The sequence below is a fragment of the Dama dama genome, chromosome X (assembly GCF_033118175.1).
Source record: "Dama dama isolate Ldn47 chromosome X, ASM3311817v1, whole genome shotgun sequence".
NCBI lineage: Eukaryota > Metazoa > Chordata > Mammalia > Artiodactyla > Cervidae > Dama > Dama dama.
Genome location: NC_083714.1, coordinates 82,497,888 through 82,512,052, shown reverse-complemented (window position 1 = coordinate 82,512,052; position 14,165 = coordinate 82,497,888). Strand labels below are relative to the sequence as shown.

The 14,165-nt window shown below is 33.5% G+C and overlaps 1 protein-coding gene across 4 annotated transcripts in view; it reads right to left on the bottom strand.

Moving 5' to 3' along the window:
* Positions 1–14,165, bottom strand: part of BRWD3 (bromodomain and WD repeat domain containing 3) — a 136,525-nt gene that overhangs the window by 23,250 nt on the left and 99,110 nt on the right. For all 4 annotated transcript variants that reach the window (XM_061137254.1, XM_061137255.1, XM_061137257.1 and 1 more), the window contains 10 exons: positions 12,218–12,300; positions 11,071–11,182; positions 10,031–10,092; positions 9,775–9,930; positions 8,975–9,095; positions 7,835–7,960; positions 7,669–7,747; positions 2,951–3,007; positions 1,101–1,241; positions 155–229 (listed from right to left, as the gene is read on the bottom strand). In XM_061137254.1, coding sequence (XP_060993237.1) covers positions 155–229; positions 1,101–1,241; positions 2,951–3,007; positions 7,669–7,747; positions 7,835–7,960; positions 8,975–9,095; positions 9,775–9,930; positions 10,031–10,092; positions 11,071–11,182; positions 12,218–12,300 — 1,012 coding nt within the window. The remainder of the gene's footprint in view (positions 1–154; positions 230–1,100; positions 1,242–2,950; positions 3,008–7,668; positions 7,748–7,834; positions 7,961–8,974; positions 9,096–9,774; positions 9,931–10,030; positions 10,093–11,070; positions 11,183–12,217; positions 12,301–14,165) is intronic.

Here is a 14,165-nt window from a genome sequence, read left to right as displayed (position 1 = left end):
CCAAAAGCTTAAGCAAAGGTAAAAAGACAGAGAGCAAAGTTGGAAAACAGCTTTACAAATTACAAGGTTTATTTACAGTATGGAGATTTAAAAAAGTAAAATAACACAAAAACAATCAGAACATATATACCTTTTAAGAAATTACTAGGCATACCTCACAAAGAGATGAATCTTGTTGTTGTCCTGGAATAACAGACTCAGAGGATTCACCCTCTTGCTCTTGATGCCCCTATTAGGGTAAAAAAGATGTATTGTGTTTCCAGACTACCACAACAAAATATCAAAATTTATAATGCAATTATGATCTGATGCACAAAGATCCATAAATAGGAATGTTTTTACTGACTATAATTTAAGATGAAGGAGGAATTCTACATTCACCATTCTCTATTATGAAAAACACAGGACTAATTTATTCTACCTAAATACACTACAAAAAACAAATCAAGCTTTGTTGAACATAATTTTGATCCTTATTCAAATGACATTTTCCCCCAACTGAAACTACTGATGCTTGTTAATTTCAGAGGATGGTCTGATGGTGTTTCTGAAATATTGCTGTATCATTTTTTTTGAAAAAGTTAAAACAGATTTGCTATCTGTAATAAAGGTTATTCAACATATAAATAGATAAACTCCTAGAAAAGGTATCCTATAATTTAAAGATCTCATGCTTTTAGCTTTGATGAAAAGTAATATGGTATACTGGTTACTCAATAAGTGACCATATTGAATAACATGTTTATTACAAATTAAATAAGGCTGACATATGTTATGAATGGTCTCCAGTGTGTAGGAGTGTATTAGAAGTTAGTAAAAAGCATTAAATAAATATCCAAAATAAAAGCAGGAAGGAAATACAAAGATATTTAGATTAAAATTTGGTTTACAACTGTGTATTTACACACAAAGTATGTCAGCCATTTTAAAAAGTCAGGACTAATCACACTACTTACTCACTTTCACAATTCAGAGATGCACTAACAAAGAAGAAGGAAGGAAAGAAGAAAGGGGAGAAAGAGCTCTTAACTAGACCTTAGCATAGTCATTTATAGGAAATTAAAATACATATTGGTAATTATTTAAATAACTATGCTTACTGGGTAGGAAAGAGGATCAGATGGTTGTCGAAACGGTTCTGAGTCTTCACGTTCATAAATGAGGCCCAACAGTTCTTTGCACTGTTTTCTCCAAGCATCGGGATTACACCTTAAAGACTGTCTTCTGCCTCGACATTTGACCTGTAGATTTTTAAAGAATTATATTTAAAAGCTCTTTCCTTAAGCCTTCATTGATTTTTCTCCTGTCTTCCTAATGTTAATATATCTATATAAGATAGAGCACCTGATAGGGCCCACATGGGGTCTCATTGATAAGATGCTCATTATGTTGACCTCGCAAACAAAGAATAAATCACAGTGATCTGTGAGACTGACCAAATTTCCCAAATGGCATCCTGTTATCTCACTGGCGCCTATCTTTTCAAAGTTGCAAGACCACCAGATTCCAGACCTCTGGCTACGTGACCACCCCTTCAGAGAATTTTTCATTGGTGGGGTATAAGAAGGACTCCGTCAGAAAGGGAGAATGTTGGTTCTCCTTAAGAGCCAGTCACCCTCTCTTTTCCCTCTAATAAATTTCCTTTTCTTGCCCCTCTGCCGGCTCAGTCTCTTTTTGTCTGCACTTGCCTTACAGCACCCATTTAAAAGTTTCTTAGTTTTGATTAAACATCATTCCTCCTGGCAAAAATATAAACAAAAACTAGATTATTATATTCATGGAAACAGCAAGAACTCTAGTATTCTGAATTCTCATTTTGAGAAAATCCAAATCTTAAACACAGAGGAACAAATTTTTCCTGTACAAGGGCAATAATTTCAATACCTTAATCTTTGCTGGTAGTTAAGATATATGACGATGGCACCATGATTTCCTCAAAATAACACTCGAACAATATGTATATTTTTAAAGTAAATTCTTTGTCATCAGAATATACTCTAGCCTTTACTATTTTGATGTCTTTTGTATGCATTCTTTTTCAGTATTTGAAAGGAAACATTTTCCTTATATATAACAAATGTTTGTCTAATTATCATAGAGTAGAAGTGTGCAGAACAGAGTTAACATAAAAGATCTGAGGCTATCTTTAACAGGCCTTGCTTGTCAGGTTAGCCCTTGATTGATGTCTCGGAACTTGGGACTTGAACTCTTTTTTTTTTTTTTTGGAACTCTTTTTTAGATGATAAAAGTAGTTTACTGTGCCCAAGTTGGTACAATGTTATTTGTGCTGAATACCCATTTTCCTGTACATTTCCCTTGCTTTCCTGCTTTCTGAGAGTCTGGAATCTTGGTATGGACTAGTCAGATGAGGTAGACATAACAAGTTCCCAATAAATTCTTTGGGAACTGAGTCTCTAGTCACGCACATATTGCTACATTTTCATTGTGGGGAAAGAGCGTAATCTGTGTGGCCTTTCAGAGGAGAGAGAGTACATAAGGAAAACTGTGCATCGATTCCTCCAGGCTCTGCCAGTATCTTTTTCCCTGTGATCCAGCTGTGTATCTTTACTTTGTCACTGTCATAAACCTCAGCAATGAGTTAAGTATACATAGGGCTTCCCTGGTGGTTCAGTGGTAAAGAATCCACCTGCCAACAGAGGAGACATGGGCTCGATCGCTGGGTTGAGAAGATCACTTGGAGAAGGAAATGGCAACCCACTCCAGTATTCTTGCTTGGGAAATCCCATGGATAGAGGAGTCTGTCAGGCTAGAGTCCATGGGGTTGCAAAAGACTCAGACATGACTTGGTAACTAAACAACAGCAACAAGTATATATACTAAGTTCTGTAAGTCTTTCTAGCAACTCTCCAAATTTGTGGAGTTGGTTTTAGGGATCCTTGATGCAGGAAGCTTGAATTTTTTCTTATTAGCAGTTCATTTATTCACTCACCCTTCTTCCAGATGAAGTACCAGGTCCATCTGAATCTAAATCAACCATTTCTGTATCCTAAAATTAAAAGGGAAGAGTGAGAGAAGATATTGTTATATTTAGTCTTATAAACTAGATAAATGTTTACAAAGAAATGACAAATACAATCATAATTAACTCCCTCATTGAAGCAGGCAGCAGAACAGAGGTTGGAGAAAGATCCACTCTAAACTTCAGCTGCATGCTATATACAAGTTGGAAAATATACTGGGAGAAAAAATAAGCAAGGTTTCTCTTTAACTCACAACAGGAAATGAGGGGGAAAGTACAGTGACTGGTCTCCAAAGTTGCACCTAAGTACTAGTATTTAAAAAGAAACTTATTTTATACAACATGCTAATTTAACATACTATCATCATGAATTGCTCATGATTAATCTTTTGCTACTTCAAGAAACAAACCTCTTTTCTATAGGGAAAATAAGAAAAAATAAGATTCAGTGAAGTATCACTCTGACAGATAGTTTTTTTAATACAAAGAGACAAGTCCCACACAGCACTACTAATCTGGTGATGGTGAAGCATATAGATAATGCCTGCTGCTGCTAAGTCACTTCAGTCGTGTCCGACTCTGCGCGACCCCACAGAGGGCAGCCCACCAGGCTCCCCCGTGCCTGGGAGTCTCCAGGCAAGAACACTGGAGTGGGTTGCCATTTCCTTCTCCAATGCATGAAAGTGAAAAGTGAAAGTGAAGTCACTCAGTCATGTCCGACTCCTCGCAACCCCATGGACTGCAGCCTACCAGGCTCCTCTGCCCATGGGATTTTCCAGGCAAGAGTACTGGAGTAGGGTGCCATTGCCTTCTCTGAGGAAATGCCTAGGAGAATCTAAAAAAATGCTACGAATGAGCTTATCTACAAAACAGAAATAGAGCTATAGGTGTGGAAAATAAACTTATGGCTACCAGGGGTAAAGGGGTGGGATAAATTGGAAGATTGGGATTTACATATACACACTACTATATATATAATAGATAACTACTAAGGATCTACTGTATAGCACAGGGAACTCTATTCAATACTCTGAAATGGCCTATATGGGAAAAGAATCTAAAAAAGAGTGGGTCTACATATATGTATAACAGATTCACTCTGTTGTATACCTAAAACTAACACAACATTGTAAATCAACTATGAATTTTTTTTCAAAAAGAAGAGAAGTAGCTCACAAGCCATTAGTTTCCCTTTCTGAAGTTGCTGAATTACATTTTAGTTTCATTTTTTATTCTAACCCAGAATGCTACTCTGAGAGCAATATCCATCCATGATATAAACTCTCAATAAAATAGGTATAGAGGGACTGTATCTCAACATAAAAAAGGCCATATATGAAAAACCCACAACTAATTTACAGTCGATTGTAAAAAGCTAAAAGCTTTTCCTCTAAGATAAGGAACAAGACACGAATGCTCGCTCTTTTATTTAACATAGTATTGAAATTCTTAGCTGGAACAATTAGAAAACAAAAAAATTAAAATCAAAAAGGAAAAATTGATACTGTCTCCATTAGCAGATGACATGATATTACATATAGAAAAGTTTAAATACTCTACCATAAAACTGTTAGAACTAATCAACAAATTCAGTAAAACTGCAGGATACAAAACCGTCATACAAAAATAAGTTGTGTTCCTATACACTAACAATGGACTATCAGAAAGAAAAATTAAGAAAACAATGCCATTTATACTTACATCAAAAAGAACAAAATACTAGGAATAAATTTAACCAAGGAGTTGAAAGATCTGTACACTAAAAACTATAAGACACTGATGAAATAGAATACACAAATAAATGGAAAGATATTACATGCCCACAGCTATGAAAAATTAATGCTGTTAAAACATCTGTACTATTTAAAGCAATATACAGATTCAATGCAAGCCCTATCAAAACCCCAACAGTATTTTTTGCAGAAATAGAAAAATAATCCTAAAACTCATGTAGAACTACAAAAAATTCTAATAACCATTTTGAGAAAGAAGAATAAAGTTGGAGGCATCACACTTCCTGATACCAAACTGTATTACAAAGTTATTATAATCAAAATGTACGGTATTAACATAAAATATATAGGTTAAGGGAACAGAAAGTACACAGAAATAAACCCTGCATATTGGTCGATTAATTTACAACAGAGGAACCAAGAATATAAAATGAAGAAAGGATAATTTCATCAATAAACTGTGCTGGAAAAACTGGATATCCACTTGCAAAAGAATGAAACTGGACCCCTATCTTACACCATATATTAAACACAACTCAAAACGGATTAAAGACTTGGATATAAGACATGAAACCATAAAACTCCTAAAAGAAAACACAGGGGTAAGCTGCTTGACACTGGTCTTGGCAATGAGTTTTTTTTGGTTTAACAAAATCAAAAGGTAATAAAAGGCAAAAAAAGCAAAAATAAAAAAATGGGGACTATATCATACTACAAAGCTTCTTCACAGCAAAAAATAACCATCAACAAAATGAGGGCAATATATCAAATGGGATAAAATATTTGCAAATCACATACAGAGAGTTAATACCTAAAATATATAAACAATTTGATAACAGGAGAACACATAACCTAATGAAAAATGCACAGAGAAACTGAATAGACATTTTTACAAACGAGACATCCAAATGGCCAATAAGTAACTGAAAAGGCACACAACATCTCTGATCATCAGGGAAAAGCAAATAAAAACCACAATGAAACATCACCTCACACCTGTTAGAATGGTTATTATCAGAAAGACAAAAAAATAAGAAGTATTGACGAGGATGTGGAGAAAAAAGAGCCCTTGTGCACTGTTGGTGGGAATATAAATTGGTACAGCCACTATGGAAAATAATATGGTAGTTCCTCAAAAAATTAAAAATAGAACTATTAATACCATACGATCCAGCAATTTCATTTCTGTAATAATAACAAGATATCAAAGATATAAAGTTGCACTCCCATGTTCACTGAAGCATTATTCACAATAGCCAAGATATGGAAACAATCTAAGTGTCTGTCAACAGGTAAACAGACAAAGAAAATATGGTGTGTGTGTGTGTGTGTATATATATATATATATGTATACATGTATATACATAATATATATATATAAGATACATATATGTATACATATATATATATATACACACAGTGTGTATACACACACACACACACACACACATATACACAATGGAATAGTATTCAGTCATAAAAAAGAAGGTAATTCTGCCATTTGTGACAATGCAGATTTAACTTGAGGGCATTTTGCTAAGTAAACTAAGTCAGACAGAGAAAGACAAACACAGCATGGTATCACTTATATGTAGAATTTTTTTTTTAAGGTCAAACTCAGAAACAGAATACAGAAAAGTTGTTAGGTAGTGGACTAATGGTGGGAGGGGACAGGGAGAAGGTGGTAAATGGACACAAACTTCTAGCTATAAGTTGAATAAAGTCTGAGAATATAAGGATCTAATGTAAAACATGGTGACTCTAGTTGATAACACTGTATTGTATAACTGCAATTTGTTTAAAGTGTAGAACTCAAATGTTGGAAGGAAGAAAAGGAGAGAAAGAAAAAGAAAAAATAAGCTTGCTGAATTATATTTTACTTTACTTTCCTGTTCTAATCCAAGTTATGTTATTTTGAGGAAAAATTCTTGCTACATCAAATTCTGAGTCAAAATGCATTTATATTAAAGGTTAGAGAAAATATCAGGTATAAGAATGATACATTTTTTATTAGTTTCAGGAGGATAATATCTAATTGGTATATCTGAGTTTTCTTTAATATGTAAATAGCATTTAATTTCAATAATACTTACTACATTTTATAGCCAAACACATTTTTATGAAATTGAAAAACTATTAGAGATTTACCATTCTGAGAATTAACAGTACAGAAAATAAAAACATGTAAAATACCTCTGTATAATCATAGTCACTGCAATAAAATCCAGCATATTTGAGTCACTTATCCCTGGGATGAACTGTTTTCCATAAAATATTTTGAATTGTCTCTTTCCATTATTGTTTCAGCCTCTTAACCTGGTTTTTGCTTCTATCATGGCCTCTAGTCAAAAATAACTTAATGTAAATTAGGGATATGACTGGGTGGGGAAATAAGATACATGAGGGTCTGGTGACAATACTAATTTCATTTCATTAAGAACAACAGGTTTATGTTTATAAATTTCCACAAAGGAAATCAAATAGCATTTCCATGAAACTACTAAAAGTAGAGACTTTCAAGTCTAAAACTATGAAATACTTTAATATTATATGTATACATATATATACATGTATATATATGTCTGTAGTATAGAAAATTAATCCCTACTAAAATTTCCATCAACTAACCATTCTTTTAAAACACAGTTTAGTGCTTTGTCCTGTTTTCAAGGGCTGGAAAATAAAGTATTGATTTCTCAACACTGAAACCCACTGTGTCCAAAAGGATGAATGGCCACCTCTCTCTGACCAAACACTGCAACACCACTATATTTTTGGTATACACTATCTAAATATAGGTTAAAAAGCTTAATACAAAAAGATGCAGGTGTTCAGCGAGCTTTCAGAAATCAGATTCATTGCTAATACCTAGTTACAACACTCATGTATGATATCTAATGTACTTTAAATGACAGAAAAGAAATTAATGCCTACTGGTCATGCTGCGATTCTTACCTCCTCTGCATCAGTACTGTTTAGTTCTTCTGCTTTAATTTTATTGTAAGTATCCAGTATATCAGTACAGCTCTGATCCCTGAGAAACAAGATAGGTTAAAATACACTTCAATAAATTTTAAAAACTCAGAAGTCAGCCTCTATGGAAGATAAAACTGCTTCTTACCCAATAAATCGAAGTAAGACATCAGTTACAATTTTGGCTGCTTTAACTATAGGACTGTCTGGCTCATTGAAAGTCCTAGCATTATGCTCAATATAGCGTACTTCCCACATTAATGCTGATATTCTCCTATGAAAGCAAAAATATCCTGTTACTCTTGGTCAATACATTTAAAATCTATTCTAGAATTAGACAATATAGAACAACTAGGCATTTAATCATGATATGTCAAAGGCGTTCAAATACATGTATGTGACTCAACATATCTGTGTGACTAATATGCACCAATAAAATTATATAGTTACAGTATTTGAAGCACAGGCAAGAGTTCAGAACCACTGGATTATAAACTTGGATATTAAAACCTGAAAGAGAACTGACCCATGATATTATGGGTAAATAGTGATTTGACCAAATACAAAGAAACAAATAGAAACAAACAGTGCTTTGATAAAGTCAACAAAAAATGTTTAGTTTTCAGAGAAGACCAAAAATCAAGAAGCCAGGTTGTAGAAAAGGACACATATTTTAATGCACTTGCTGTTATGATAATACACTACTAAAGAAATTATAGGTAATGTTATAAGATACACCCAAATGGTATTATTTATAACAATTTCATGGAATAATTATTGTTAGGACACAGTAGACTTGAGGGTGAGAGAGAGAACAAAAGCTGCCCTCCACCGCTTCCCCATAATCACATAACTTCCAACAAAACCAAAGAAAAAAAATAACTTGATTTTTTTTTCTTTACACATTTTGGGGCTGGTGATTAAATCTAATTAACTGCTGCCTAATTTCCCAACAGGGGATTTAAAACATACTCAAAGACTCTGGAGCACCATAATCAGGATGAATCTACAAACCACTTAATCTGCCTTTAATAACCTAAAAGTTAACTGTAATTATTGTTTCATATGTGACTTGTACTAGTCATAATTTTCTCCCTGTCCATACTCCTTTTTACCCGGGAAGACTGAGAATCTTCTGAAGGAAAGGAAATCAATTGTTCCACATTTTCAAAAGAAATTTTGAGGTGGGTCTTCTGAAAACAAAGATCTCAGTGTATCGTCATGCAAGAACAAAATCAAAAGACATAAAGCTATAAGCTTTATAGGAAATGGTAAAAACTAAACAAACCTGTAAAAGCGATTTTCAAGTCTCCGCCTGATGGTGTTGAGGTCAGTTGGATAAGCAACTACAGTACAATACAAGGGGTAGGCACTGAGATCCACTGGAACAGCAAAAGGGCTGGCAAAATCTACAATATTTACAAAATCAGCAAAGCTAGTTATAAACAACACTAACATCTCATGTTAACAAACAAAAACCACATATAAACAAGAACTGTGGGCAATATAAAAGTATATTACTAAAATGAGATGATTAAATTATGCAAAAATTAGACCAATACTATTATGTTATTCTTTTTATTTGGACATATTATCTATGAATCATGCATGATACACTGGTTCAAATCAGATAAAAACAAGACAAAATTATTGCAGAACTGCTTTTTAACTTCAAATTTATGTCTTTTCTGGATAAATGCCAAATGTCTCATGTGATATACTTCAGAAAATATAACTACTCATGGAGTAAAACTGATTACTCCACACATAGTCTTTACCAAAAAAATCCATCCAAAGTTAGGCTCAGGGAATAGCTAGAGAGCCAAAATGGCTCACAAAAGTAAAAGACACTTATATGCCTTCACTATTATAACCCCAGAACTGAAAAGGTTTGCAAGTCATTACTTTGGCCAAGCATACAAAAATATTATTAAAACTAGAAGCACTGTGCCTCTTGAGTTAGAAGTATACAGTGAAAAACTGTATTTCCTTTTACAGAACTTAAAAATCTGCTGGTTTTCCTTATTCCTTCTCATCTTCCTAATATTCTTTTCTCATTTTCTTAATATTCTTTCACATTCACCATACCCAGGGAAAGAAGGTGGTTGATTCCCTGAATAACTCGTTCACATTCCTCATCTCTGGAATGAGCCCCCCACTCTCCTTCCTGAGGTTTGTATAGCAAAGCAGTCAGTTCCTCCTGGGACACAGGAACACCAGCACCAACTTCATCTGGAAAGGCAGCTATGCATAAGGTAAAAAATCAGAAACAATTAGTTTTCAGAATAATGTTATTGCCATTCTTTTAGAAAAATTAGAATTCATTTTTTAAAAGCATATTTACTTCCTTCTGGAATTGGCTCCATATCCCAGGGGCTCATCTTTTCTCTCTCATTATTGTCCCAGCTATTAAAAAATAATAAGATACAAATCAAATTCACATGATACTTTTACATACTAGCATAATTTGGAGGACTTCTTGGGGGTAAAATCTGGAAAAGGGCAGTACAATTTCTTTAAAGTATAACTTTGCTTACACAAAGATAACAATAACCCTCTAACAGAGAAAAAATGATCCACTAATATGAAAGTTAGAGAGCCCTAAGCTTACTCTTATTTCTGTTTTTTTTCTTTTTAATTTCAACCAAGCATACATTCAATGTTAAGCTAGGGTACAGAATAAAAAGATCTCACAGAAAATTCCTTTTAGGCTAAAAAATCAATTTAATACATCACTTATTTCTGTGAGATAACCTGCTTTTTTCTACCAGGTTGAGTATTAAAGCTTCTCCAAAAGTTTACAATTCCCTTTTGATCTACAATATGAAGACTAACAGTCAGTCTTCACAGAATAAACATATGTTTTATCATTCTTAAGAAGAAAGTTTTATTTGTTAGGAATCTTACAACTCTGGTATTTCATGAAGAACAAAAGTAACTATAGACAAATAATATCAATATATCCAAAAGTAATGCACTCACCCTTGACTAGAACTTATACCATCAAATAAAAGACTATATAAATATTCACTACTATATTCCAGCTGAAACAATTACTTTAAACACTGAATTAATTTCAGTATTCTTTAGGAAATAATAGTTGTAACTCTTGTCTAAAATAGAAATATTTAAAAAATAAAATAAAATAGAAATATTTAAGAGAAAACACAGGAATTATGGAGGCAGAAATAAGTTTTCAGCTCCTGCTTTGTTTTAGCATGCATATTGCACCAGAAGGTTTATCATCAAATTCCTTCCTTAAAAGTACTATGATTCCTTCCTTACAGGTACAGGTCTTATAAGACTAGGTAAGGCAGGGTTTATAGAAAGTCCATATAGTACTAAAGTATTTTATCAGATGTAAAAGACCATAACTGTACTTACTGAACACTGTAACACTGGAAAGAACTATCAGGATACTCTGGTTGAAAAGGTTGCTGACTTTCCACAGTCCCAAACCACCAGGCGTCATCTATTATACTGCGGAATCTATCACCTACAATGTTTTTAAAAATTCTTAAAAGAGTGCTCTTGAGCATAATTGCTACGTTCCCAGTCTAAACTGTACATTTTGATGAATACAATAGCATCATTGTATCCAGCATTATTACAGATTTCAATATGAGTATTCCATATTACTCTCTTCAAGGATTTTGATTTCCAAGTGCTAATAATTATTATGAAATAAAATCACATATTACCACATATAATTTAACTTCTTTCAATTACTTGGGATCATCATTAGACAGTCTGCTTTTTGTACTGCACATTTGATACCACAGTTGTTTCTTTTTTTTTCTTCCTCCTATTTTTTGTTTTACCATTTTGTTTCTAAAAATCTCTTCATACTAATTTTGTACCTCTTAATGGCTAAGGAATACAAAGCCAACCATGTGGATAAAAATGTTTCTTTCACATTAGAAAAGATAGAAGATACTAATAGAAAAAAAAAAAAACTACTAATAGCAGATAACTATACAGTGTTTGCTCTGTGTCTGGTACATTTCAAGTTCTTTCTACATATTATTTATCATTCGTATCAACCTTATAGGTATGCTCAGATGTGATTCCCATTTTACAGATAATGGAAGTGAGGCACAGAGAGGTTAAAATCGTGCCCAAGATTAAATAGCTAGAGAAGGTGGAAGGAATAGACAGGGAGACAACAGGAGGGGTAAAGAGAGAAAAGGAGAAAAAGGGAGAGAGGTGGAAGAGGAAAGAGAGAGAGAGAGACAAAGCCACAACCAGTAAAGGTCTGTTAAGAGACCAAGTGTTAAGTACCCCATGTGAAGGCAATTGAAACTTCAGAGTTTCATTTTAATTTAGATTTGCATTCTAATAGAATAGATATTCATAGAAAAGGTTTTGTAACACATACAGAGTATATAAAACCACCTAAACATAACTGAAAAGAAAAATTTAATTTTTCTAATTTGGCTAACAGATTTTTCAGTCTAAAGTTTCTCAATGTTAATTCAGTTTAAAAGTTACTCTGCTTCAAACAATATTTAAGTGGGAATTCTATATTTACCTATCTGCCAGTTCCTTTCTTTGGCTTCATTATAAAACTGATGTAGCACAAGGAAGTCAATGACATCTGGCATGTCATGATACCTGAAGAGAAAATAAAGTACATGTGATTCAGTATACAGATACAACAGTATATGTCACTTTCTAAATATCCAGGGATATATACACTTAATGTGGAGCTATTGAGCAAACTGCTGCAAACCTCAAGGTCCTTACAAATGCTTTTAATTAAATCAAACCCCATGTGTTTGATGTTTTTGTCTTAAATATTTACTTATGACCTTAAATCACTAGCTATATTACTTTTATCCTATCTTGTAAGACTGTTATTTCTTACATTATCCAATGTGTAAGGATATCTCCAACAAAACTAATGATGCCTAAATGTCTTGAGACAACTGATCATATACTGTGTTGGCCAAAGTCTTCCTTCGGTTTTAAAGCAAAAATTAAAGGCACATTTTTCATTTTTACCAAGAACTTTAAGTGTATCACCATTTTGTTCCACTACCTTCTGCCATTTTTCAGGCAACTTGATAATTCCATCTTCCCAAAACTTTTCATTTTTTTGAACAAAAAAATGTTTTAGATGCCTTTTACAGTATTACAGGGAATATTTTCCATTCAGATAATTTTGTAAAGACATAAATTAATGGACATCTGAAGGTGCAATGTCTGGTGAATACAGTGGATGAATCAGAACTTTCCAGCCAAGCTGTAACAGCTTTTGTCTGGTCATCAATGGAACATGTGGTCTTGAGTTATCCTGATGGAAAATTATGCGTTTTCTGCTGACTAATTCTGGAAGCTTTTTGTCACATGCTGCTTTCAGTTGGTCTAATTGGAAGTAGTACCTGTTGGAATTAATCATTTGGTTTTCTGGAAGGAGCTCATAATTCCCTTCCAATTCCACTATATGTATATCACCTTCTTTGGAATGAAGATCAGCCTTTGGTGTGGTTGTGTAATAGTTCATTTCATTTGCCCCATGATCTCTTCCATTCCACATTATTGTACACTATCCACTTTTCATCATCTGTCCTAATTTGTTTTAAAAACGGAATATTTTTGCTTTGTTTCAGTAGAGAATCACACGCAGAAATACAGTCAAGAAGGTTTTTTCACTTAAGTGGAACCCAAACATCAGAGTAATTAACATTACTAAGCTGGTGCAAACAATTTTCAACACTTGATTTGGATATTTTGAGAATGTTGGCTATTTCCTGTGTGGTATAACTTTGATTGTCCTCAATTTAATGTCTGAATTTGATCACTATCAACTTCAACTCATCTATCCGATCATAGAGCATTGTCCAGCAAGAAATCTTCAGAACAAAACTTCGCAAACCACATTTGATACGTTTGATCAATCACAGCACCTTCTCCATATATTGCACACATTTTTTTTTTGCGTCTCAGTTGTTTTTACCTTTCTTGAAACAATAAAGTATCATATGCCAAAAATGTTCCTCTTTTTCTTCCATCTTCAATATTATAATGGCTACACAAAAATTCATGTTTGATTTTTTTGTTTGTTTGTTTAATGCTCACTGATATGACAGCTGTTAGGTTGTGATACAACCTAACAAAACTGTTCTGAATGAAGTTAAAGACAACGAGAGTCATCTTATGGAAAAAAACCAAAAGAACTCGGGCTATCCCAATAAAAGAATCAAGTCATGAGCCACTGTAGTTGTTCACCTGAACAGCTCACCCTGAAAGGAATTCAAGATGAAGCATTCTGTGTTTTGGATATATGGACTCTTAGACAATTAAGATGCATATGTAAGGAAGAATTTCAATGACCCTGGACTCTTGCATCTTTCCATATATAGAAGACTAAAATCACCGAGATATCTGATCCTCATGACTACCAATAACTAGCAAGATGTATGCTCAAATATATGTATTCCCCAGCCAAAAAAAATTCAAATATACCCTGGCTCTGC